The 27,104-nt window shown below is 48.7% G+C and overlaps 1 protein-coding gene across 1 annotated transcript; it reads left to right on the forward strand.

The window, feature by feature from the left end:
- The first annotated feature begins 2,787 nt into the window (after positions 1–2,787).
- On the forward strand, positions 2,788–27,104 carry Thbs2 (thrombospondin 2). The gene is made up of 21 exons (XM_032885170.1): positions 2,788–2,872; positions 3,126–3,682; positions 5,540–5,624; positions 7,465–7,661; positions 9,208–9,348; positions 10,015–10,111; positions 11,544–11,714; positions 11,948–12,124; positions 12,850–13,023; positions 13,264–13,391; positions 13,468–13,620; positions 14,722–14,940; positions 16,448–16,555; positions 17,166–17,325; positions 19,426–19,544; positions 20,211–20,445; positions 22,408–22,635; positions 23,023–23,294; positions 23,817–23,914; positions 25,332–25,471; positions 26,674–27,104. Exons 1-21 carry the CDS (start codon positions 2,788–2,790, stop codon positions 26,679–26,681), a joined length of 3,552 nt encoding a protein of 1,183 aa, XP_032741061.1. The 3' UTR covers positions 26,682–27,104.

A 27,104-nucleotide genomic window follows, 5' to 3' on the forward strand; every position in this document is an offset into this window, starting at 1 on the left:
TGGTAGCCTGGGGCAGCCAAAAAAAGCTGTCTGGGGCAGAAGGAGGAGGGAGGGGAGAGGGCAGAACAGTAGGAGTTGAAGGGGCTTAGAGACCATCCAGCAAACACACTTTCGCTTTGATTGTTCCTGTAGGGTGAACTTGTGTAAGACCTATATAAGTTGTGATAATAGCCTGTTGCCGAAAACCTAGGAAACTCTACTCATAACCTGCAGTGAGGACTTGTGGACAGGGAAGAGGCGAGTGTGTGTGTGTGTGTGTGTGTGTGTGTGTGTGTGTGTGTGTGTGTGTGTGTGTCTGTAGTGCCCACAGAGCTTGGATGCAATTGCATCGGCTGCCAGGAGACTTGATTCAGGACCAAATACTATTCAGGTTTTGGTCTCCCTTCCATTTGGGGAAGGCAGAAAGATGAGATGGGATCTTATTAATAACGGCGGACTACTTGTGACACCTCTGATTGAGCTTGTTTTTACCAAAACACAGTTTAATGTACTCTGTTTGCTTTTGTATGCCGGGCACCCTGAGCTGTAGAATGTCATTTTAAGATAGTACTTGCCTTTGCAGAACCAGCATATCACCATTGTGCTTAGGATAAGGTGAAAGTTGGGATGGGGTTCAGGGGCAGCTGTCCTGTGGCAAACACCCGGGATAGAGACTCAGGGATAAGGCAAGCTGGAGTCTTCCAATGTGGACTCTGAAGATTCTCTAAAGTACCTGGCAAGGTCTACCTTATCTTGAATTCTCAGAAAAATGTTACCTCAAGACCTGACATTAGGAGCCCTCTATGCCACAATGCCACAGCCTGAGTATTTGCTGTGCCTCAAAGAACTCCGGAGACAGTCATTTGCATGGGGTCTTTCTCTAGCACCCAGATAAGCAGATATTTTAAGAGTAAGGGTTTTCAAGCTATGACAGAGAAACTTAGTTAGAGGGTGAAACCGTTGCCCTCTTTCCCCCCGGGTGGAAAAGCTGATGTTGGCGCTCAGGTGACATGCATGTTTGGCTGCCTCCTGTAACATACCTAGTGCTCAGTATGTGAGCGCTGGTCAGTGCTGTGGACAGGGCAGGGTCAGGTTCTTGCCCCATTGTCTCCCTATGGGGAGGAAACTTTCCCTCTGTGGAGGGCACTGTTTTCAGTTTACCAAAATGTTCTGGAGAAGGGAACTGCTTGAGTGTCCTTAACAATGAGAAGCTACATCCTTAACCATCTAACAGGGATGGGGTACTATAGAGTATAGGTCAGTTTCCACAGAGCAGGGAATGGCATGGACCAGAACCTGGGCCTTTGGAGGGGAGCTGAGACCTGAGCACAGGGAAGCCCATAAGGAGTTAACAGAGGAGCAGCGGAACCAGGCTTCAGGCCAGGCCTCCTGACTTCTGATCCAGAGTCTGCTGAGCCAACTTAGAATCCCTGCGAATGGAAAAACAGGCTTGCAGGAGAAGAGAAAAGTAGGCTAAAACCCTTGCTGAGGAAAAGTTTCTGCTTGTCCTGAGAAAAATGCAGAGTTTATTCCAAACTTCGAAATGCAGTCAGTATTGATTGCCTTTAATGAAGTTATGCATAACTGCTTTTCCAGAGTTTTCTCACCAGCCAGGATATTTGCCTGGGTTCAGGTCTCCTGGACTTCAGTCTTGGCAGCTGGTCTATAGCAGAGTCCCTAGGGAGACAGTGCTCTGGGATAGCCTCCACTTGCTCCTCCAAAGGCAGGCACAGGCACAGCCACAGGAACCCTGAGTTGTTATGGTGATGGCCCAGCACGAGGCCTCAGAACCCCCTCACATCTACACCAGGGAGAAGTAGAAGTTGGAAGAACCTAGTTGGAAAGGCAGTTGGTGTCTAGAGTTTTGCTTCCCACGGATGCATTTGCTTCTGATTTTTGTGTGAAAACTGTTTTTCAAAGGTCACGTGAACAAACTTCCCAGTGACACTCGGGCTGTAGCTGTACACTCTTCGACCACGACATTGGTTTTCTCCTAAGTGTCACCAGTGGAGACAGGATGCTCTGGGCACTGGCCCTGCTGGCTCTGGGCATAGGGCCAAGAGCTTACGGTGAGTATGGGTATTTCTTCGTGGTTCTGTTTGCAGTGTCTTAGCTGCAGGAAGGAGACCAGCAGACAGTTGTGGTCGTATCTTCCACATAAAGCTTTTTAAACATGCTTGTAAAAAATACAAAAGTCATGGACTTCTGAGTCTGTATGGCACAGAGAGATTGTCTTTTGGAAATTAGGAATAGAGACTGAGGAGAGACCTCACCAAGCAGTGAGGTACTTGCTGGCCGTGGCTTGGCCTTTGTACATTATTATAATTTATAAAATAATTTATAAAACTTGGACTGCCATTTCTAAGTGACAATAGGCGCAGATTCTAGTTACTTTAATTGTGCCACTGTCAATAGCTTTACAAAAACGACAGTGTGCATGCCTCTGGGTGCTGCAGTTTATTCTGTGTTTTCAGTCACCCTGTACTTGATGAGAAGCTATGCTTTGTTTTAATATTCTGAATTATTGAACCTGGTTTAATTTTGATGAGATCCGGCGGTTTTCTCGTTGGCAGCTGGACGTGACTTCAGACTGTTACTGATAGGGTGAGGACCATTGCTGTCTTAGACACTGGTCCATGGTGCACAGTATTTACTACTACTCATTGACGGTATTTCTGTAGAAATGAGAAGACGTTTGAGAAAGAATATCACCCCCGGAATGCACCATAGGATTTAGTAGATCCTGAAATACCACGTGCGGCAAGGTCAAAGGTCTCCCTTTCCGCCTCCCTCTTCCCCAGTCACAAGATGGAGGGGAGGTTGTGCTCAGCCCAAATCTGGGACAAAGAACAGCGGGGGTCAGGGACTGGAACTCAGGAGCCTGCAGTGAGATGTGAGCAGGTGCCCAGGGCCGTGTTCTGGGTCCTGGGAAGGCCCAAAACGCCTGCTGCACTGTAGTCCTGGAGAAAGTCAGCCTCTAGCGTAGTGGGGAGACTGCTCAGCCAGGGTGGGAGAGTAAGACCACAGAGAAGCTCTGAGTCTTGTCGAAGGGGAAGCCCTCGTGAGGTCTGGCTCTGGAGCCTGCATCCAGGAAAGCCTCAGCATCAGCCTGTGGTAACTGTGCCCCTGCGGGTTCCCTTTGGCAGCTGATGACCACGGCGAGGACACAGCATTTGACCTTTTCAGCATCAGCAACATTAACCGGAAGACCATCGGTGCCAAGCAGTTCCGAGGGCCCGACCCCGGTGTGCCCGCCTACCGTTTTGTCCGGTTTGACTACGTCCCCCCAGTGAATACAGACGACCTCAACAGGATCGTTAAGCTTGCAAGGAGAAAGGAGGGCTTCTTCCTCACAGCCCAGCTGAAGCAGGACCGCAAGTCTCGGGGAACACTCCTGGTGTTGGAAGGTCCCGGCACCTCCCAGAGGCAGTTTGAGATTGTGTCCAATGGCCCAGGGGATACCTTGGACCTCAACTACTGGGTAGAAGGCCACCAGCATACCAACTTCCTGGAGGATGTGGGTCTGGCTGACTCCCAGTGGAAGAATGTGACTGTGCAGGTGGCCAGTGACACCTATAGCCTGTATGTGGGCTGTGATCTTATTGACAGTGTCACCCTGGAAGAACCGTTCTATGAGCAGCTGGAAGCAGACAAGAGCAGGATGTATGTGGCCAAGGGTGCATCTCGAGAGAGTCACTTCAGGGTGCGTATATAGCATGGCAGTCATGGGATAGAGCCTTGTAGGGAGCTCACAGCCTGGGGCAACTCAGTGTACCTTTTGTGTTGGAAAGGATGTAATCCTTCCTTGGAGAAGCATGTGGCATATACTGTGGCACATGTGTATACACTTTGCATACCTGTACATACTGCATATACATTCATACATATCACATATGTATGCAACCACCTATACTTACATGATGCGCACATACATGTGCACACATACCACACACACACACACCCCAATATAGTTACTACAAGTGAACCTGCTTATATGTATAAGGTTTCATAATACATTTACTACACTCATTGCACAAGCATACAGAAGCTTGCAGGCCATGTCCACACACGCTCACAAATACAACATCGACCCATGTGCACATACAATAGATATTCACACTTGTAAGCATAATACTGACATATAAAGTTGCACATACACAAGAGACACATAAGAGGTCATGCACACACATGCGCACCACACTTCTGGACACACGACTCTTGTGTATGCACATATTCAAATCTATCAACTCAGTATGTATAGAATACACATTCCTAAGCTATATGACGCAGAGCTGTGTCACAGATATGTTGCTCTTGGAAGCCTGAGTCAGGTGTTGAGGAAAGGATTCTAATGTTCCAAGAAACCCCAAGTTACTTTGTTAGGCCTGAAACCCCATCCTAGCCCTTGCTCTGGGAAGGAAGTTAGGGCACTAAAGAGAGACTGAGTTCCTTAAAGGAAAACTGCTGCTTTGTGAATAGATAACCATCCCCATCCCTTCACTGAGGCTTAGGAAGTTTGGATCCTTCTGAAACTGGGGATTTAGAACCTGCAATGGAGGTTCTAATCTAATTGGAAATGCCCCAATAATGGCGTTCTTGGGTTTATTCATTTTTTTCTCTGGCATGAAGACCACTCACTGATGGTGGAGTCACACTGAGGCTCTGTATGTTGACTTTCTATGGCCTGTCATCTTTGCACTCTGGTTCTTCCTCTCAATTCTGGGCAGAGGCAAGACATAGCTCCTGGTCAGTGTAAAACCTCAGAGAACAATCAAAGGTGTGGCCTCCAGGTCAAGTGTGCTAAATGGACTTTCTGCTTATGATGTTTTAACTTCCGGTGAGTGTATCCATTCTTCTGTCACTGCAGATGAAGAGGCGGACATCTGACCATTGCCCGCTGGCAGGCAGGCATTTATTCTTGGAAATGAATGTATGTCAGAGATTAGGTATTTTAGTAACAGGCTTAGATGTGCATACTTTGCCACGTGCTACTGTGGCTGTCTGACTGGTCCAGTCATATTACAGCATTAGCTTCCTTCTCCTGGTGTGACCCAGGGGTCACCTTGTGTGAACTTAGATGTTTCTGAGACTTGAATCACAAACAACAACATGGCATTCCCAATCTGCACAAGGAAATAGTCCTGTGTGTCTACCTGGGAATGTACAAGGAACAGAAGTTGCCTATCCCTAGGCCTCTCTAATTCTTCTCCAAGGTTAATCTTTTCCTAGTTAGAACATTTTTTTTATGCTAAACCCCTGTGTACGTGTGTGTGTGTGTGTGTTCATGTGTGTGTACATGCATGTGCATGTGCATATGCATGTGTGTGCATGTGCGAATGTGCATGCAAGAATTCACCTGTGTGTGTGTGCATGTATGTGAATGTGTGGTGTAGCAACCTTTTCAAAATAACAGGAGTAAGGTAAATGATAACGTCAGACATGTTGGATACAGCAGAGGTGACCCATTGCTATTGGAATCTTGTATTCTGCACTTGTAGAGTACCATCAGTTTCCATCAAACTTAAGGTTCATCTGTAGCACTGTTCCTCTCTCCCTCTAGGGCTTGCTGCAGAATGTCCATCTCGTGTTTGCAGATTCTGTGGAAGATATTCTAAGCAAGAAAGGCTGTCAACACAGCCAGGGAGGTGGGTAAGCCCTGCTCTAAGAGTTTCTGTTCTGTCCTGGGAGCTGCTGGAACAGGTGTATTTGTGTCCTGTTGGAGATTTGGGTCAAGTGTTTTTAATCCCCTGCGGGTGAGTTTTCTGGTCAGCTTAGATTTCCAGAGCTTAAAAAATGATAAATTGTCAAGGATCAATTCTGAATAGATTTTAAGAATAACAATCCCAATGTTTGGGTTCTGAGGAGATTTTCCAGTCCGTGATCCAGGCCATTCACATCTTTTGTGGCTTCTGAACACATTCTCACACGTACATTTCTTCAGCAGGATATTTTAGGCTCAGAATTGCAAGTTGACAACACAAAGAACTATTAAAAGCAAACACTTAAACATAACTGGAAGTTCTGAGCCCTTCTTACTAAAACACGCTTACACAGACTTCTAAATCAGTTCTCTTAAGGTGGGGAGTAAGACTGGACTAGTGGATTTATGTGTGTTTACCCAGAAGTCAGGACCTGCTGTGAGTTCTTCCCAAAGAACTTGGACCTGGAAGAGACTTCTGCACTCTTCTGTTGGTCACACCAGACTGGAATATTCTATTCATTCAGAGAATGAGCTCATGAGCCTGGTCTCAGAGCATGACTTTTTGAGGTTTGTTAAAATGAGAATCTCTCTGTTTCTCGGCTAAGCCACTCAAGTTTCACAACTGCAGAACCTGGTATAGATACGGGAGGACAGAAGGACTCACATTTTTCTATCATCGTCCAAAACAGTCCATGCCAGAGGCAGGGGCGAACAAAGGCACACAGTGGTTTATTTTGCTTAACTCTGAGATATGGAAAAACTGTAGCTTAGAGAAGGTAAAGGTTTAAAAACATAAATGATGAATAAAATCCCCTTAAGTCCACTATTTGAGTGTCTCTGTCTACTTGGTTATAAAAAAATACTTGTACTAGCATGGCTTTTTATGGTTAGTAGCAAACTGGAAGTTAGTGGCTCCCAGGAGCCATGTGGATTTCAACAAGATTTTGAGACGTAGTAATGAACACTCAGTTGTAGAGTAAATGACTGCCATTCTGTCTGTCTGTCCTTGCCTAAAGCTCTTCACCTCAGCTTACCCATAAATAACTCTGTTTCTGGACTTGTCTCAGAGCTACTTGGGAATCAAGGAATCTATGCATACTTGGCCCAGGCAGACTCCCTGTGATTGTGCCAGCACTGTGAGTGTCTGCACAGCTTGACATGATTGTGCCAGCACTGTGAGTGTCTGTGTATGAGTGGCAGCAGAGCATGGTGTGTGGAGAGAAGACAGGGTTTCTTGGGGACATATGTTTCTGGCGTGAAGGTACCTGAGTTGGCTTTTATTTTGAAAGGAAGCCCATGGATGGGCACTCAGGTCGAACTGGGGCATAGGAAGGCTGGAGGGCAGGGGTGAGCACATGGGCTATGTGTTGGAGGAACAAACTTGGGGTGGAGGATGAGGAAAAGGCACTGCCTCTCAACTCAGTTGGATTGAGGTATGTGATGGATGGCCCTGCATCACAAATGACTTGTCTCCCATTGCTCTGTGCTGACTTTCTCTGTTCCTAGTCTGGACCTCTGCCCCTACCAGGGACTCATACAAAGTGGGAGAGGTTCCTCTTGCCGAGCATGGCTCTTAACTGGAAGCAGTGGCCACCAAATGTTCTTGTGTTGATGAATACAATTTAGCATGTGACCTGTAGAGGTTTTTACGGGTGCTGGTTGATAGCTGCAGAGGTAACACCCCAGGGATGTGCTCTGGTGACCATGCCAATGGGTGCCCACTTACAGTTGCAAGTCGGACTCCCCAGGAACTGTGTTCCTCTGAAATGCTCTCTTTTCTGTAGCTGAAGTCAACACCATCAGTGAACATACAGAGACGCTCCACCTGAGCCCTCACATCACCACAGATCTGGTGGTCCAGGGTGTGGAGAAGGCACAGGAGGTGTGTACGCACTCCTGTGAGGAGCTGAGCAACATGATGAACGAGCTGTCTGGATTGCACGTCATGGTGAACCAGCTGAGCAAGAACCTGGAGAGAGTGGTGGGTACCGGGCAGAGGGTAGAGGTGGCAAGTGAGGGTAGTGGGGACAGACAGCAGTCCGTCAGGGAAGCCTCGGGAACCTGGAAACCTCACTAAACAGCCATTCAGGCCTCTGAGGACTAATACTTCACTTCTGTGAAGCAACTCTGATGAGGAAGCCACATCAGGGGGACACCCAGGTCAGGCCCTTTAGGAATCCTTGCCTACCACTAGTTAGGGAGAGGGAAGACGGAGAGATATAAGAGGTGTGGCAAGTAAAAACACAGTCAGGAGACACATGTGCTCCATAAGGAATCCGTGGCTCTGGAAATGCATCTCCCGGAGAATAAAAGACATCCAGGTAGAGGCAGACATTTTATGGGAGAGACTTAGTGTTGAGAAGAACAGGACTTTCTCTGTCCTACAGTTTTGCAAGGCTGGCAGATGTGAATGTGTGTCCGGAGGCGTGTGGAAGCAGGGGACAGTCACATGCTCAAGTGAGAGTTCTGTGGCTTTGAAGAGAGAGAGAATAGTCGTATTGTCTTCTGGCTGAACTTTCCTGTAATCCCGTGAAACCATGAGGTGCGGTACAGGGACAGGGAGAGCCCCTCTCAAACACTTCCTGAAAGGCTCCTTGTATTGCCAGGGGGAGAAGAACGCCCCACCCCAAGGCCTGTGCAGGGAGCTCTGTGAGACTGTCTTTTGGGAAGAGCCCTCTTCTACTGCAGTTTGCCTCTTAGTAGGAGTCCCCCAGTGGCATCACGTAATTCCTTACTACACCAGAAAATGCTGAGGCTTACACGTGGTGATGGTCCTGACTGGCTTGCCAGAGGACCCGCCACAGGAGCTGAGCACAGGACCTGGCAGCTTCCCAACAGCTACAGTGCATTCCAGTCTGCGTCCCTTAACACGAGGTCAAGGAAATGTGTGAACCCCTGAAGCTGCACGAAGCCACAGGGTAGTTAGTGTGTTTCTGTGTGCGTCTGTAGTAGGTTTGCGGCACTCCTCTGATTCCTAAGGCCTAGGATTCCAGTTCACCTTAGGAGAGCCTTGAGAGAAACCTATAGAGTGCTGAGTCAGCCAAGGCAAACACATGCACGTCTAGTGCCATTTCTATGCGGGTTTATTTGATTTGTAAATTTTACCTCCTTTCCCTGTCATAATGTCTAGATGGCCGGAATCGTGGCTATGTTCTTCTGAGCCAATCAGGAATGGGTCCCTCCCCTCTCCCCTGACATCTGCACCCTGTGCACAATGGTGCTTTCTTTCATCTATGAGGCATGGTCAGCACAGTCTGAGGAGACATTATTTGTGGATGAGTGTGTGTTTGAGATTCTCTGTGAGCAGAGAAGAAGTAGGGAGGCCATGGAGACAGACTGTGTGGAGCTGAGCTCTGCAGTGCCGTCTTCGTTGCACAGTCTGTGTGGGTTTGCACACATCTGTCTTAACCAGGCCCTAGTGTCTGCGTACAGGGTCACAGCTACACCTGATGGTGGCGCTGCTTGGCCCAAGCTCCTCAACGAAGGAAGGCCTTGATTCTTACCCTAACTCTCACCTCTGTCTCCAGTCTAGCGATAACCAGTTCCTTCTGGAGCTCATCGGGGGCCCTCTGAAGACAAGAAACATGTCGGCCTGTGTGCAGGAGGGACGGATCTTTGCAGAAAACGAAACCTGGGTTGTGGATAGTTGTACCACCTGCACCTGCAAGGTGAGTTCCAGAGACAAGGCCTTCTGGCGGCAGAAATGCCCTACCCAGGGCAGGCATGTTCAAGTTGACATGTGCAGACCCTAATGGCTGGACATAGCCTCCTCAGCACATAAATGATGTTCAAATATATAGAAGGCTCAGGAAGAGAACCACAGATATGGAAGTGCACACAATTCTAACTTAAATCCACCTCTTTGTGCTGTGCATAAAGAAACCACAACCCAGAGGGTGGAGTGGCTCGTCCAGCATTGTCCTGTGGAGAGGAACAGTGGGAATGGAGCTGCCTCAGTGCTCCCCTGGTTTGCATTTGACCCCACTCATCTCTGACAGGGCCTCAGCAGAGACGTCTGGGAAGCCTAGAAAAGGCAGATGGTTTAGTTTCTCCTGGTTGTTCCCTGTCCATGTGTTGACCTCAGTTATCGGGTGATCTGGGAATACTCTGTTATTCTTCCTCCCCACCCAGAGGACTCAAAAGCTGGGGCTGTCATCTCTCTGCTCATGGTGGGAGGACAGAGTGTTGGTGTCTTGGGCCTGGTCAAGGCCTATATTTGAAGTAGGATTTGGAGACAGAAAAACACCTAGCCGTCCTACTGATCTTCTCTGCTCCTGTGACAATGTCCATTATGGTAAATGATGGTTTTTCCATGTACTTTTCTATACTTTCAGAAATTTAAAACAGTCTGCAATCAAATCACCTGCTCACCTGCAACTTGTGCCAACCCATCTTTGATGGAAGGCGAGTGCTGTCCATCCTGTTCCCACTGTAAGTCCCCTCGGGAGAGCATGTTGTGAGTGTTAGCATCTGTTTATTTGTTTTGTGGCTTGAATAGAGGAGGGCGAGGCTCAAATTCCTAGAGATAGGCAGCGGAGGGAGCAGAGGGTGGCTAGGCCCCCTCATCAGCCACTAGCCAGTGTCCAGGAAGCCACTGAGAGTTCTAGAAGTTAAGTGTCTGCAGCTGTCCTATTCTGGCTCATCCTAGACAAGGAGGGCCCCAGTGATCCTGCAGGGACCAAAGTTCCAACTCCCAGGCCAAGAACAAGGCCCTCGTGTCAGTAGCTGCTGTGAGTCAGGAGCTGCAGCTAGACCTGGGCCGAGTGAACAGTTAGTTGCTTCGAAACCCATGGTACAGCAAATAAACACAAAATTCAGAGACTCTTACTCAATGAGTGATCCAAGTAACAGAGACATGGTCCAAGTGACCCAGACTGTAAGGTCCGACACTGTGGAGACAGAGTGGGGCTGACATCAGGAATCCCGGAGGTTCAGACACACTCTAGAAGTGCCCAAGCTGCCCCACTCAGAATCCCCCATTAGTTTGTGGGTCCCTGTGCCGGCTCTGGCTCTGGCCTCCAGTGATGCTCAACTGTGGCTTCCTGGCACAATCGGGCAGCCCTTCCTACCCTGTTACCATCGCTAAGTGTTCTAGATGCCTCTGGCCTGTTTTTATCCTGGTCTTTCCTTTTGGTGTGTTTCCAGACTCCCGGCTGCCTGCTCAACACAGCAATGCTGCTACCACAGTGCCGGGTGCCTGAGTCCGCTCCCCCTATATTGGCAAGGGCAAGGGTACAATAGACAGCTTGGGTATGGGAGCTAGGACGTCTGTGCTCAGTGCTGTCTGTACAGCCACTCTTCTTTCCTTCCTTCATTATCCAAAGGGACCCTACTGAGAGGACTAAGGGACAAGACCTACATAATAGGTCCCCAACATTGGTACACTATATATACCTTATGTGTCTATGAAAAATTGACTCCAGAAAGTTGCCTTTTTATTGACTTTTTTCTTTAGTTTAAAGTGTTTGGGGTGGGAGGAACTATGCAACCTCTAATTTCAACCAGCGGTTGACATGTTGTTGCCTTGTACCTTATTCATAGAAGCTGTGTAGAAATGGACTCTTGATGACCTTGAAAATATCTCCTGTAGAGAAGTTTCAGCATTCTATTTGGGAGTCAGCCAGCCAGCTTTCCTAAACAGATCTAAACTACTTGTCCCTCATCCCTCAGTGTTCTCTTCCTTTTGAAGACACTTAAACTCTTGCCCGGGTGCTGGGCTCTTCCCATAGAACCTTCCTCCTGCCAAGCCCTTCCCTACTAAGAGTCCCCAAAGCAGGCCCCATATGGTTGTAATGCCTGACCTCCCTAGGGCATGTGGAGGGGGAGGAGCCAACCTCATGTGTTTGTCTACCTTCTTGGCTAGCTGCAGACAACGATGAGGGCTGGTCTCCATGGGCAGAGTGGACCGAGTGTTCTGTCACCTGTGGCTCTGGGACCCAGCAGAGAGGCCGGTCTTGTGATGTCACCAGCAACACCTGCCTGGGCCCCTCCATTCAGACAAGGACATGCAGTCTGGGCAAATGTGATACGAGAAGTGAGTGTCCGGGGCAGGGTGGATGGCTCCCCGTGTGGGTATGCCAATGGCCGTGGATGGTGTTTGGAGGCTGTGGCCTCTGGGAAGGCTTTGCTAGGAGAAGCTTTCTCCTGAGTGGGCGTGTTCTCTCTACAGCCCTCTCAACAGGGATTGGCTAGGAAGGCAGATCTTGGGGCTTACCCCATGCAAGGTCACAGCCTGGGATATTGACCTCTTTGTGTTTCCTGTGCCAGTCCGTCAGAATGGAGGTTGGAGTCACTGGTCACCCTGGTCTTCGTGCTCCGTGACTTGTGGAGTTGGCAATGTCACCCGCATACGTCTCTGCAACTCACCAGTGCCCCAAATGGGCGGCAAGAACTGCAAGGGCAGTGGCCGGGAAACCAAGGCCTGCCAGCGTGCTCCGTGCCCAAGTGAGTTGGTGCTGCTGGGAGGGTCAGGGGGGCTGACAGCTGCTGATCACTAAGGCCTCTTCCAGCCTGGTTACTAAATTAAAAGCCAGTGCAGCAGTGAGAGTATGGCTGCTCTGTTGCTCTGACCCTGATTTCCTCAGTTAGCCTCAAGTCAAGTGGACAGAGATTGTCACCTACAGAAAAATAAAGTAAGAATATGAGCTTGGACCCGAAGCTCAGGACAGGGCTTTGCCTGTCTTAGTTACGTCAAGGTGCAGTTTAGGGGTCTTGCTTAGTATACCAGGACCTCCCCAGGGAGGCTGGGTTCTCACAGTACTTTGGGTGCAGGGGGATTGCTTCTACAACAGGTAATCCACACAGCTCCTCACTGCTCTCCTGCCCAATGCAATAAGAATCAGCCCCACAAAGTGTTTCAGATTGGAGGCTGATCACCTGCAGGCCTGGCTAGGTAAGGAAACTCAGGCTTCTGGCTATAACAGATTGTAAGGATATTGTTTTAGAGGCAAAGCAATCTATCAGCAACTCTGTAATCAATATGCCTTCCTGAATATGGCTGTGGAAATCGCAGTAGACCAGCCCTGTCTTTTCCCTTATACCCCAGTTTTATCAGCTACACTGGAATAGCCAGGACACCAACCTCATCTTCCCTCTGCTCTTGCTAATGCCAATCATATCTGCATCCCTCCCATCATCCTCTCAGCCACCATCCCTGCTTCTCTCTATAGTTGATGGCCGCTGGAGCCCCTGGTCCCCTTGGTCAGCCTGCACAGTTACCTGTGCTGGAGGGATCCGTGAGCGCACACGTGTTTGCAACAGCCCTGAGCCCCAGTATGGAGGGAAGGATTGTGTCGGGGATGTGACAGAACACCAAATGTGCAACAAGAGGAGCTGCCCTATTGGTGAGAGAGAGAGATTGAGAGAGAGAGAGAGAGAGAGAGAGAGAGAGAGAGAGAGAGAGAGAGAGAGAGAGAGAGAGAGAATGGAGCTGCCCCATGGGTGATAGGGCATGTGTACTTGAATGTATATATGCATGTATGTATGCCCGTGTGTGTGTGTGTGTGTGTGTGTGTGTGTGTGTGTGTGTGTGAGAGAGAGAGAGAGAGACCTTGTCTTATCCCTGTCTCCCATCTTCCATGCAGATGGATGCCTATCCAACCCGTGTTTCCCTGGAGCCAAGTGCAACAGCTTCCCCGATGGCTCCTGGTCCTGTGGTTCCTGCCCAGTGGGCTTTCTGGGCAATGGCACCCACTGTGAGGACCTGGATGAGGTTGGTACCTCTGCCTTGAGCAGTAGGGTGTCCTGTGGAGATCTGGAGAGAGACTCACTTCTGTTTGTCCTAACAGTGTGCTGTGGTCGCAGATATCTGCTTCTCAATTAACAAAGCTTCCCGCTGTGTCAACACCAACCCTGGCTTCCACTGCCTGCCTTGTCCGCCACGCTACAAGGGGACCCAACCCTTCGGGATTGGCCTGGAGGATGCTAAAACAGAAAAACAAGTAAGTGGTTCTGACCTGTGTTTCTAAAGGCTTGAAATAGTCAGCCAAGTCTAGGCAAGTGGAGAGAGAAAGGAAGGGAAAGGAAGGGAAGGAAGGGAAGGGAAGGGGAAGGGGGAAGGAAGGGAAGGAAGGAAGGGAAGGGAAGGGAAGGAAGGGAAGGGAAAAGGTAGCTTTGTTGGAGATGAACACAGAGGGATCCTTTCTTATGGAAGCCTCTCAGGCTCTGTTCATCTGTAGTCTTTCCTACTGATACAGAAGAATCCAGATGTTTTCATGCAGAGGGCCTATGAACTTCAGGGTAGCACTGACACCTTGGTCAGTTTTAGAATGCTATAGCAGAATACCTGAGGCAGGGTTGGGACAAAGGACAAAGACTTATTTCTCACAACTTTAGAGTCTCGAAACACAAGACTGACTACCAGGTACCTAGTTTGTGTCTCTGAGTTGTCAGAGACAGAGAGAGAGAGAGAGAGAGAGAGAGAGAGAGAGAGAGAGAGAGACAGAGAGAGAGGGGACAGAGACAGAGAGACAGAGAGACAGAGAGACAGAGACAGAGACAGAGAGACAGAGAGAGACAGAGACAGAGACAGAGAGAAAGGGAGAGGGAGACAGACACACAGAGACAGAGAGACAGAGAGACAGAGAGAGAGAGAGAGAGAGAATGAATACTGGGAAGGAACAGAGAGCCCAGAAGTAAACAGACACACACACACACAGAGACAGAGATACAGAGAGACAGAGAGAGTGATTGGGGATTGATAAGAAGAAGTGGGAGGGTCCCTATACACCTCCAATGAGGCTTCTGAGGCCTCGACACTTGGATATGGACTCTAACACATGCCTCGGCAGGGTCACATTAAAGCCATGGCAAGTGGTGTCACGCGGTAAGTTCAGAAATGGTATTTGTCTGCTTCAGATGACCACTAAAAAAGTACTCAAGTCAGCTCCCTGAGAAACTAGTACTTTAAGAACCCAGTGTGATGCCAAACTCCCCATGTCCTCTCACAACGAGCTAGTCTCTTCGGATTCTCAGGGGTGCCCGTGTCCGACATCTTCCCTAGGAAGTCCTGTCCATCGTTCATATTTCTCTTGCTATTCTAGGTATGTGAGCCAGAGAATCCGTGCAAGGACAAGACTCACAACTGCCACAAGCATGCAGAGTGCATCTACCTGGGCCACTTCAGTGACCCCATGTACAAGTGCGAGTGCCAGACTGGCTATGCAGGTGACGGGCTCATCTGCGGGGAGGACTCAGACCTGGACGGTTGGCCCAACAGCAACCTGGTGTGTGCGACCAATGCCACCTACCACTGCGTCAAGGTGAGAGTCACAGTCGCCTCAAGCCAAGTGCCAGGACTCTGTGCCTCAGTCCCTCCTCAAGTCGCTGTCAGGGGTCTGTCTCAACCCCTCAACAGTCACTATAGGGAGCTGTGCCTCAGCCCCTTTCAGAAGTGAAGGGTTCTGCCTCTCCGTCTAGTTTCATCAATGAGGAGTCTGCCCCTCAGTCCTCTTCAGTCAGTGTAAGGGGCTGTCCCATCCCCACCCAGTGCCTCTTCAGTGATTTACTGCCAGGGAAGATTGGGCCAATTGGAAGCAATGATCTAAACAGCGAGAACTCCAAATTATCTTGTTCCCTCCTACACGCCACATGAACTTCCTAGTGTGAGACTGGACCATGTTAGAGCTACACATCTTCTCAGAGCTGAGGGATGAAGACAGCGTGGGTCTGATGTGCGCTGTGCACGGGTGTCCACTCAGGAGTCCACCTGAAGCACCAATGCAGCTGGACTGTCCCTTCCTTTTCTTCCCATTCAAGGCATTGTTATGAAAAGCAGCACATGTGTACACAAATGCACACATGCATATGAACACATACTATGTAGGTATACACAGGCATACATGTACACACACATGCACACACACACACACTGTATAAACACACACGCGCACATGCACACATACATACTGTATGTATACACACTATAATGTGCACGCACATGCATATACACATACACTTTTTATGTATATACAAGCATACACATATATTATGTATACATACACACATATGTACACTAAGGATGTATACACACATACACACACTATATATACACATGTGCAAATATACATATATACATGCACACACGTGCGTATACACACAGACACACAAGAGAAAAGGCATCAACGTGGTTGAAACCAAAACTGCCCTTCCCTGCCCTGCCCTTCTTCGGTCCCTGAGTTGGGTCCCTGTGGCTCAGTTGGGTCACAGCACAGGGGACGGAGTGGAGTGGCTTTTATGCTGCTGCATGGCTTGAAGAGCTGGAGTGGCGCTCTTCTCCCTCCTTCTAAGCTTCATTTCAGTGCAGGAATTGCACAGCTTCGACTGTGCACACCTGTAAGACAGCTTCTTCCTTTGGGACCTGCTGGCCGGTGAGGACTGAGCCTGCTTGCACACTAGAGCTCTTAGTTCTTTTGATGGGAAAGCTGTGGGAAGGAGCAGGATGCTAAGCATCTGGCACCCCCGGGACAGGCACCCTCACCTTCCTCTGTTCTCCCAGGTGTCCGATCTCTTCCTGGGGATCCTGGGCTCCGAACAGGGCTCCTTTTGTCTCCACTCACGTGCAGCAGTGATGCAATTCCCAGGGTAGGACTCAGAACAGCGCATGTCCAGGCCAGCTGGCTCTGGTGCTCACTCCGCTTCTATCTGAGGACTTGTATCAGACATTTATACCCTTGGCTTCATAACTCTTGTTTTATTTCCCCTGGTTTGGAAAGGACACTTTGGAATGCTTTCATGGTTGTGATTCCTCCCCCACCCCTCCAATTACAGGACAACTGCCCCAAACTGCCAAATTCTGGGCAGGAGGATTTTGATAAGGACGGAATCGGAGATGCTTGCGACGAGGACGATGATAATGACGGCGTGAGCGATGAGAAGGTAGGAGGGGCGCTGCCCCCAACCACTGAGGGGTTAGAGAGATGAGGACTCTGAGGCTGCTCTTCTGACAGATATTTGTGAACAGCTCCCAAAGACCACCAATAGAGAAAGTCTGCAAATGCGGATTAGCTGGAGCACGGGGCTCCCTGGGGTACAGCGCAGAAAGTGCTCACTACTTCACTTTCTCTAATTGTCTCAAAAGACCTTATTGGTTTCCTTTTCTTCTGGTGAGTTGTGCTTGACACAAGTGTCAGGCGCTGCAATTAGAAGGTTTAACATGGGCTCATATACCCCCACCCCAGGATGGGTTCTCTATGGTGAGATTCCATGCTCTCCCCAACTTGCACACATCCATCCACACACTCACCTACTGTCTCATCCATTTGGCTTTCCCGTGAAGGAGAGGAGACTGACCCTTTGCAACAGGAAATCTCAACCCTCGTGGGGCAGGACAGCTATGTACAGAACCACAAGACTGCACGATGCTGAGATGGTGCCTCCCGGGGCTTAGTTTCCTCATTGGTGGTCTACTCCTAAGTACTGAGTCGTCTTACAGCAGCCTGATGCACGGTCCGTGTTCTTTCTGATGTCTTTCTTCTGGTGTTTTTAGGACAATTGCCCACTTCTCTTCAATCCCCGCCAGTTAGACTATGATAAGGATGAGGTTGGAGACCGCTGTGACAATTGTCCCTATGTGCACAACCAAGCACAGATCGACACGGACAACAACGGTGAAGGGGACGCCTGCTCTGTGGATATCGACGGGGATGGTCAGTGGCTTTGCTCAGCTTAGTGACACAGATCAGGGTTCATGGTTATAAGTGAGTTAGCACTTTGTGTACTCAGGTTCACAGCCACAGATCAACGAACCATATAGAAAGACCATGCACAGAACATGCACAGATTTCTACATTTTAATTTGTGTGTGTGTGTGTGTGTGTGTGTGTGTGTGTGTGTGTGTGTGTGTGTGTGTGTGTGTGTGTAAGGCAGAGGGTGCAGCCCCGTGTGTGTGTAGGTCAGAAAACAATGTTCAGGAGTTGGTTCTGTCTGTCCTCCTTCTGGAAGCAGTATCTCTCTGGGTGCCATGGCGCTGTGCACTCCGGTCGAGCTGTTCTGGGAACACGTAGCTGACTTTCCCGTGGCTTCTATACATCTCACCACAGAGGTACTGCCACCCACCCACCACAGATGCTCACGGCTGCATCTGTTTTTTATTTGTCTCGTTCTAATGTGGGTTCTGAGGAGCAAACTTGGGACACCAGGCTTGTGCTGCAAGCACTTTTAGCCACAGAGCCATCTTACTAAGTAAGCCCTAGACCTTTACCTCGCCGTTCATCTAAACAGCAAAATTATAATATAGAGATGGCTTTTAAGTATGTAACTAGATGGTTTGTAAACATCACTCCATTTTGTGTAATGAATTTGGATATTTGGAATTTGGTATCTTTGTGGTTCCTGGTAGCAGCCTTCCATGTGTGCCAGGAGCAACTGCATTTCTGTACATTTTAGAAGAGTTTAATTTATCTTTATACACTTACGAAAGCCATTCCTTAAACAGCTTGCCTTTCCCACAAGCCTCAGGTCCATTCTTCGAAAACCAGTTTTCTGCCTTTTCTTCCCCTGCCGTCAGCCCCACAGCTGTATCTTCTGCAGTCAATACTCCATCTAAAGCATCCAGGAATCCAGGCTCTTGCCACGTCGTCTGCTCTGAAAAGGGTGTGAGGAGGGCTGCTTGTCTTAATTCCACTCACGTTCCTTATTGTTTTTGATAAGGTCCAACCATAGCACCTGCGTCCCTAGCCAGGTAGGGTAACACAGGCGTACCCTGTGAGCCTGACATATTACTGCAGGCTGACATTTTATCCTGAGACCCAGTGGCCTCTATGCCAGAGCCCAGAGACCTTCCACACCACTCTTGGAGCTCAGTCACTCCTCTCTCAGGTGTCCTTGTAGAGCCAGGAGACACTCTCTGCTTGACTCCCATGAGTCTCACCCCATTCCTCATCCATCCACAGCCTGGGTTTCCTCCATCCCCTCTGACTCTGTCCTGCTATTTGGACCCATCTCAAAGTATATGCTCTTGTAGAACTTCCCAGTTAGCTTCTGCATCCAACCTTATCCGCCGGACTGTCTCCATCACTTCTCAAAAGTGGATGATGCCGTCAGCAAGCACCTCGTGTCTGTCCTACTGTAGGCTGGGGCCTCTATTGTGCCAGCTGGGCTCTCAGGTTCCTATACCCCGTCACTTTAAGGGTCTTTTCTGTTAATCCCCTCACTCTCTAGAGCGGCCTCTTCTTCCTTGGGCTTTGTCTTCCTTCGGTTTGCCATTGCATCCTCCTTTTGAAAAATTCTTATTTCTTTGGTCCTGGTGGACTTTATTCCCTATTTTCAGTTTCCAAGACCCTTGCTGATCTATCCGCACCACCACTTCTCTCCCGCTGGGTGTGGATGACGACTGAGAGGCAACAGCACTCTCAAGCTCTCATGTTCCTCGGGACTTAACTCACACTTTCTGAGATCTCCGTGGGAATAGCCAAAACAACAATCTCAGAGGACACACCACACTCACCCTCTTCTGACTGGGCAGCATCGCCCAGAGAATCCCAAACACTCATTATATTTTAGGTTAAGGGAATTGGTTTTCTTTTTCTTTTTCTATCTATCTATCTATCTATCTATCTATCTATCTATCTATCTATCTATCTATCTATCTATCTACTTATTTTTTGAGACAGGGTCTCACTGGGAATTTGAATTCTAATGGAAAACAAAACTTTCCTAGAGAAAGTTTGTATGTTACCCAGTATGCCCGAAAACGATGAACCTTCTCTAAACCCAGCGTCTTGCTACTTTGTTTTTCTCACCCACAGATGTTTTCAATGAGCGAGACAATTGCCCGTATGTCTACAACACTGACCAGAGAGACACAGACGGTGACGGCGTCGGGGACCACTGTGACAACTGTCCTCTGATGCATAACCCAGATCAGGTGATTTGATGTGTCCACACAGGACTCTGTGATCCCCAGGAGCTGCTGCCCCGAGATGAGCCTTGAGGCCGACCCGCATCCAGAGCAGGGCGTTTCTCGTCATCAAACAGCTTCCTAGCCATGCTCCTGTGTGGTTCTCATCTGCCCTGCCAAGCATGACGACACAGATGCTATAAGCTCAGTTGGAACTTCTCACAGAGACCAGATCTAAGCACATTATATCTAGGTGGCCGCAGGCCAGGGGAGGAAGTGAGTTCCCCCACACTGTCTGGGGAAAATTAGTCTCCATGGTTATCCTGAGGCAAACCCAGAACTAGCCACATTTCCAGGCTTGCCTTTGGAAGGGACCAGGAGAATGTGACCAGGAATATGGTCTGCAAAGCATACAGCAATGGTGGAAACAGTGGTGCTCACGATAACCGAGTGGCATTAGCTATAAGAAGTCCCTATGAGATGGGGCACAGGCTAGAGATCCTGAACCCAGGAGTCTCTGTTCCAAGCTCTCTTCTGTGTGGACAGCAAGTGAGCCAGCACACCCCAATTTTGCACCTCGGCCCCCCGTGCTGGCCTGTATCATGAGGGGGTGGGCCTCTAGTCTAGTACCCGAGTCTTTGTGTGCTTCCTCGGGGAGTATTCATGCTGTCCACTTCCTGCTCTGTCCCCCAGATGGATCAGGACAATGATCTCGTTGGAGACCAGTGTGATAACAATGAGGACATAGATGATGACGGCCACCAGAACAACCAAGACAACTGCCCATACATCTCCAACTCCAACCAGGCTGACCATGACAATGACGGCAAGGGCGATGCCTGTGACTCCGATGATGACAACGATGGTGTTCCAGATGACAGGGACAACTGCAGGCTTGTGTTCAACCCAGACCAGGAAGACTCAGATGGTGGGTGCCACCCTTCCTCGGCTCACATGTGCATGGCGAACCACATGAGCAGTCCTGCAGAGATGGCTGGTCTTCTGTCGAGCCTGCTGGAAGTCTCTGCTTCTTCTTGTGTGCCTATTATTCTTTTTTATATACTTTCTTTTTTCTTTTTCCTTTTGGTTATTTTATTTATTCACATTTCAAATGTTGTCCCTCTTCCCAGTTTCCCCTCCACAAGCCCCCTATCCCCTACCCACTCCCCCTGCCCCTATGAGGGTGCTCCCCCACCCACACACCCATTCCTGCCTTAGCACCCTAGCCTTCCCCTACCCTGGGTCATCAAACCTCCACATGACCAGGGGGCCCCTCCTAGTGATGCCAGATAAGGCAATCCTCTGCTACATATCCAGCTGGAGCCATGCCCCCCCCTTACCCTGTGTACTCTTTGGTTGGTGGTTTAGTCCCTGGGGACTTTGGGGGTCTAGTTGGTTGATATAGAGGTGAGGTTTGTTTGTGGGTGTCGGGATGCGGAAACCTTTCAGCATTTGCGTGCTTTTGAAATGTTTGGTAAACACTTAAAAAGAAACAGATTAGCTGAATGCAGCCAGCCAGTGACAGAAAGGGGTGGGGGGTGGTTATTAATTTGTAGCGGTTACAGAAAATAGGGAAGGTGTGAAATGGAAGGTCTTGTGCCCTTCAGTGGTCCGTTGCTGTGCAGGCTCTGGAGGAAGTCACACCCCGGGAAGAAGGCAGGCAGTCCTGAATAACAAAGCACGTAGCTGCGCTTGCTGATAGGCTGGTCACTAACCCCTCCCAATGGGCAGGATGATTCAAGCTCTCTTTGGAAGACACTTATCCTGAACAAATGGAGACCAGGAGTCCTGGGGTGTTGAGCCAATATGACTCAGAAGCACGTGAAAAGACTGGCCAAGGCCCCAGGGCAGCTGCAGGATTCTCCCTGCATAGGAAAGAGTGCTTTCAGCAGAGAGCCCCCAACTTAGTGCAGACACTGGTGCAGACAGTGGGAGGTGGCCTTTGGCTCACCTAGGAAGGGGGCTGGGAAGGAGAGGTGAGGGGTACTTTTATTACTTTTAAGATGCTGTTACCAAGGCTGGGGAATAGATTAATTGGTAGAGCACTTGTCTAGCATGAGCACGCAGCACTACCCAGACAAGGCAGAGCAATCTATAACTCAGAAGGGAGAAGCAAGAGGGCCATTCAAAAACCATCCTTGTCTCTATCCTCACCTCCAGGCTGAGCTGAGCCTGCGCTGAGGCCCCGTCTCCAGAAAAGAAAAAGCTGGTACATCCAATTATGTGCTTCATGCAGTAGGGGGCCTATGATATTGGATACCAGAACTGAAAACTGGTTTGAAGAATGGGAAAAAAATCAAGATATCAATCTAGATACCAAATATGGTTTCTTTTCTTCCTTTTGAAATAAGAGGTCACAACAGAGTGCCTGGTTTACTCCAGTGCCTCTGCCTTTGGGCATCTCACTGTGTCCAAGAACAGGGCATCTGTAAGGTCACAGGCATGACCTAACCCCCTTTGCAGACAAACCTCACTGGGTCTGATCTCCCTAGGGGAAGTCATGTGCGCTGGAAGGGCTCTACTTCAAATGCCAAATGAATTAGAGTGGCTCCAGTTACTGAGAATGACAATGAGAAGTGAGCTTAGAGAGACATTGGCAGCAGCCAACTTTCTGTTTTCAACTCTGAATGCAGAGCTCTTGGGAGGGCTTTACAGTGCTCTCCTTGGCTGTAGCGTTTGCAGTGAGGATGCTTTGAAAAGCATTCATGGGTGGGATTCCTTACAGCTTTACAAGTTCAATGTCGGGGAGGCAGTTGTCCCTCAACCCACAATTAACCACAAGGAGCACAGCCTCAGATCTTAGGGACCCGGAGGTCTCTGCTTATACACACAGAGGGAAATGCAGACCTCCTAACTTGTCCCCCTGCGTTTGCTTCTTCCTTATCCGTAGGCGACGGCCGAGGTGATATTTGTAAAGATGACTTTGACAATGATAATGTCCCAGATATTGATGACGTGTGCCCCGAGAACAACGCCATCACCGAGACAGACTTCAGAAACTTTCAGATGGTCCCTCTGGATCCCAAGGGGACCACACAAATTGATCCCAACTGGGTAATTCGTCACCAAGGCAAAGAGCTGGTGCAGACAGCAAACTCGGACCCTGGCATCGCCGTAGGTGAGCTGGAGATCCTGTAGGTGATGCTGTTGTATGGTCAAGTGAGGCCATGGGGTCAGGATTCAGGCTAATTTCTTCTGGTAGCCTTACCCTTCCTTGGTGTGTGGAATAGGCTCCCTTCATAATCTGGTTAAGGGCTCTGGGAAAGCTCAGGTTTGCAACTCTCTGGCCTATGGGATTTGGAGTTCTGTAAGCCACGGTCTCTCTGAAATAGTACATGACCCACTGGAGCCTCTGCCGTAAAACTTTCAACTGGGCCACACGTCCTCTCACTGACCTCTCAATGAAGAGTGTGGGCTATCCAAGCTCTTCCGAGCCATGTTTCTGTAAAATGGACTCCCATGTGCTTTTCCCTGGGCCTCCAGACCATGTTTCCTCTGCACTCAGGTTTCGATGAGTTTGGGTCTGTGGACTTCAGCGGCACTTTCTATGTCAACACTGACCGGGACGATGACTACGCCGGCTTCGTCTTTGGCTATCAGTCAAGCAGCCGCTTCTACGTGGTGATGTGGAAGCAGGTGACCCAGACCTACTGGGAAGACAAGCCCAGTCGGGCTTACGGCTACTCTGGTGTGTCACTCAAAGTAGTGAACTCCACGACTGGTACTGGCGAGCACCTGAGGAATGCCCTGTGGCACACGGGAAACACGGAAGGCCAGGTGAGGGACTGGGAAGCTGATGACCCTGCCCTCCTAGCCCATTCCAGAAAGACACCCTTCTGCTCCCACTTTTAATCAGATAACAATCATTTTAATAGTTGGTGTCGAATACCTACTTTATTAAACACAAGATGCCCAGTGCTTCTGAAAACATGATTGGCAGGATTGAACACGTGTCCAGTCTCTTGCAGAGACAGGACTTGACAGTGTCAGTTCTGTTCATAGCTCCACACCCAAGAAGCAGAAGACAGGAGTTCGGATCCATGACTGTCTGGGTCAAACATTCATGCTCTTGGCGCTAACTGTAACACACCCTTGCAGTGGACTTAGATGCACACCTTAGTATCCCATAGCTGTGCATAGTAGGGTAGACGATTCACAGCTTTCAAAGTAGAGCGTACAAAACAAAATGTACTAGGGAGTAGCACAGCAAGTGGGGTATTGCTTTGCACAGTCCGGGGTCGAGGGGAGAATGATAGAGAGGCGTGTATCTCACGCTTCAACAATGCTGCTTTCCCACAGGTTCGAACTCTGTGGCATGACCCCAAAAACATTGGCTGGAAGGACTACACCGCCTACAGGTGGCATCTGATTCACAGGCCTAAGACAGGCTACATGAGGTAAGGGCAGTTGTGCACTTCTCTCTGTCCAGTGATAGGCCTCATCATTAGTGGGTGGGCTAATCTTCTCCATTAAACAGCCAGTCTGCCTCTCTATTGGACAGTTGTTGTGTGTGGTTTTAAATGCTACCGTTTTTCCCAGGATCAGACTATGCTCTGGCCCCTCCTGACTTCCCTTTTGTTCTGCCCTCCTTTGGTTCTGAGAGGTGACCACACTATCAGTGCTCTCTCAGCTTCCCTGAAACACACACACACACACACACACACACACACACACACACACACACAGTTTGTTACTTTACCACTTGTCTTCTAGGCACAATTGCTGGGCCTTAAACTACCCACAACAGATAACCAGATAGCTTTTATGTCAGATGAATAGTTTCCTTCCCATTGCATAGACATTCGATGTCCATTCGATGGACAATTTGCCTTCTCTGTCTACCTTCCCATTGGAGATTATCAATAAATAACTATGCTGTAATGAGCTCCTTTACATTCTTCTCTGGATTCCTCAATTTTCAATGCCCTTTCTCATCTATTTGGCATCCTTCCTATACATTACTTTTAAAAAACTGAGGGTTTTTTTTTAAAAACAAAGTAAACCATGTCTTAAATACTTATTGGCTAGTATACAAACTTCCACATCCATCTGGATGGAGTCCACTTTCTTTTGTATATGATAAGCAAATGCTCTCCCACCCAGTCTCACCCCTGATGGCTATCTGGTGTCTGCACATTCCGGAGGGTCTGGGTGGGTGGGTCTCGACTGGTGTGTGGGATGTAACGTCCCTGCAAAGAGGTTCCATCTGTCACGTGCTTCATCAGGAAATTCTGTGGCGTCACTTTGCATTCTGAGCTGGGACGATAGAGTCCTGTCCCCACTCTCGGGCAGCTCTTACAATGGGACAAAGATGAAACTCAGGATCTTCAGGGGAAATGAAAGCTTTGGGAGCCACACTCAAGGAAGACGTAGGTCTAAGTGAGAGGAACAGGCTCCCATCCCCCACAAGCAGCCTGGAAACACCCTTTACCCTTTACACTGCCTTGGCTCTTGAAGACAAACTACTGCAGTCCGTAGTCACGAGCTGGTCACAGTCACACAACCGAGGGCACAGCAGCTTCGGCTGTGAGGAGGAATGGGCTCTCCGGATTCTGCTGCATGACAGGAGTTAGTGTTTCTAAAGGGAAAGTAAGTCCTGGTCAGAACCCCAGCAGAGCGTGCGGCTACAGATCCCTCTGTGTTTGTCTGGGTGTAGATCAGAGAGCACTTGGTGAGCAGACACAGGTCATGCATTTATCCATAGCACTAACCAGGGAGAATAGATTCCTCTTAGCCAAACCAACCACAGGCCCCAGGGAATGTGCTGCAGAGTTTCAAGTTCTCTTTTGTTCTTTACTCCCTTACCTGTTTTAGAGTCTTAGTGCATGAAGGAAAGCAGGTCATGGCTGACTCAGGACCAATTTATGACCAAACTTATGCTGGTGGACGGCTGGGTCTGTTTGTCTTCTCCCAAGAAATGGTCTACTTCTCGGACCTCAAGTATGAGTGCAGAGGTGAGTACATGCTCCCGTCAGGGAATGGCCCCTCAGGACCAGGACGGACTGACTGGTATCCGTTTTCCTCCCTGTGGAGGTTGCATTCAGGGGAATGAACTGTTGCTATGAGCTAGGGCTTCTGCCCTTCCCAGCAAAGATGTGGTTTAGACAATGTAATTTCACTTTCTTTCTTTCCTTCTTCCTTCCTTCCTTCCTTTCTTTCTTTCTTCCTTCCTTCCTTCCTTCCTTCCTTCCTTCCTTCCTTCCTTTTCTTTCCTCCTTCTCCTCTGCCTCCTCTTCGTCCTTCTCCTCTTTCTTCTTATGTTTCTTTCCCGGTGGTTTCTTTTGTTTTAAATTGAATTTGAATGTCATTGGTGGTACAATACTTTATGACTACCACAGCTGTGTCTGACACTGTATTGAGTCCGAGTGCTTTTTGTTTCTATACTTGGTGAATTTCTAGGGTCATTTTATATTACTACCTTTACTAAAGATTGAAATAAGAAGGGAAGGGAAAGGAAGAGGGAAGGAAGGAGGAAGGGAAGCAGGAAGAATAGAAGTAGGGGAGGAAAGGCGGCCCCTTCTTAGTTATACTGCTAGTTAATTTATCTGAACCAAAATATAAATCTGAAAGCAAACTTGACCAATCTAGTCTAAGGACATGCCATTTATAGAGGAGATTAATAAAGCTCAAAAATATTTCACAAAGCTCATACATTGAAAATAATACACAAATCAAGGAGAAGGGAAACCAAGAACCTTGTTTTCTCTCCTTCCCCCACTGAAGGTCTTTACTCACATCCATTGAAGATATTTCTTTTTTAAAATGTATCCACTTATTAATACCTCCTACATATGTATCCTTCCAAACACGTATTTATACATCTGGCCATCCAAAGGCCCATTTATCCATTTGTCTGTCCACCCTTCTATCTTTCCATCCATTCACTCATCTACTCTGTCCAAAGCTCTCTGTCATTTATCAATCTGTTCCACTTATCTACCTTACATATGCAGCCCTAAAATTAAAATAATGGTATCTGTGGTCACGCACGTAATATTAACACTTGGGAGTCCGAGGCAGGAGGATGGCTTCATTTGAGGCCAGTCTGAGCTACACAGTGAGTGCTGGGCTACGAGTGTGAGGTAGAAAAACAAAGAAACCCAGTAAAATGCCCCTTGGTTGTTTCTTCCTAATCCTGTTGCTCCCTGTCTTCTAGATGCCTAGAGAGCAGGGTCCAGCTCCAGCAGTGTGCTGCCAACACCCCTTCCTGGACGCATCGGTTCATCTAGGCCCTCGAAGCTCTTCTGCCATGCAGCATTTCCTGTTTCTTGACCTTACCTGAGTGGATCTTCACCTCCTTCATCAGCACTGAGGCCCAGGGCCTTCCGAGGCTAAGCACCTAGGGAGCCCCAAGAGGAGCATCAAGCCTGCTGCTGGGGACCAGTTGGAGGAGACTGAGGCTCCCTGCGGAGCGGACACCGAGCTGTCCCTACATTGCCCTTTCTTGTTTGTTTAAAAAGAATGACGTTTACATGTAAAATGTAATTACTTGCAGTATTTATGTGTATATGGAGTTGAAGGGAATATTGTGTATAAGTCATTCTCATAAATTAAGCATGAAAAATAATCGCTCACCTACTTTCAGTG

This window comes from Rattus rattus, chromosome 14, assembly GCF_011064425.1.
Source record: "Rattus rattus isolate New Zealand chromosome 14, Rrattus_CSIRO_v1, whole genome shotgun sequence".
In the NCBI taxonomy this organism is placed as follows: Eukaryota; Metazoa; Chordata; class Mammalia; order Rodentia; family Muridae; genus Rattus; species Rattus rattus.

What these genes read in the sequence shown, in the direction of transcription:
- Thbs2 (XM_032885170.1), top strand. Translation starts at nt 2,788, where the DNA reads ATGGAGGGGAGGTTGTGCTCAGCCCAAATCTGGGACAAAGAACAGCGG. An exon ending in GTACCACCTGCACCTGCAAG is followed by an intron (nt 9,349 to 10,014) that starts GTGAGTTCCAGA and finishes CTATACTTTCAG; the next exon opens with AAATTTAAAACAGTCTGCAA. An exon ending in CGGGAAACACGGAAGGCCAG is followed by an intron (nt 23,295 to 23,816) that starts GTGAGGGACTGG and finishes GCTTTCCCACAG; the next exon opens with GTTCGAACTCTGTGGCATGA.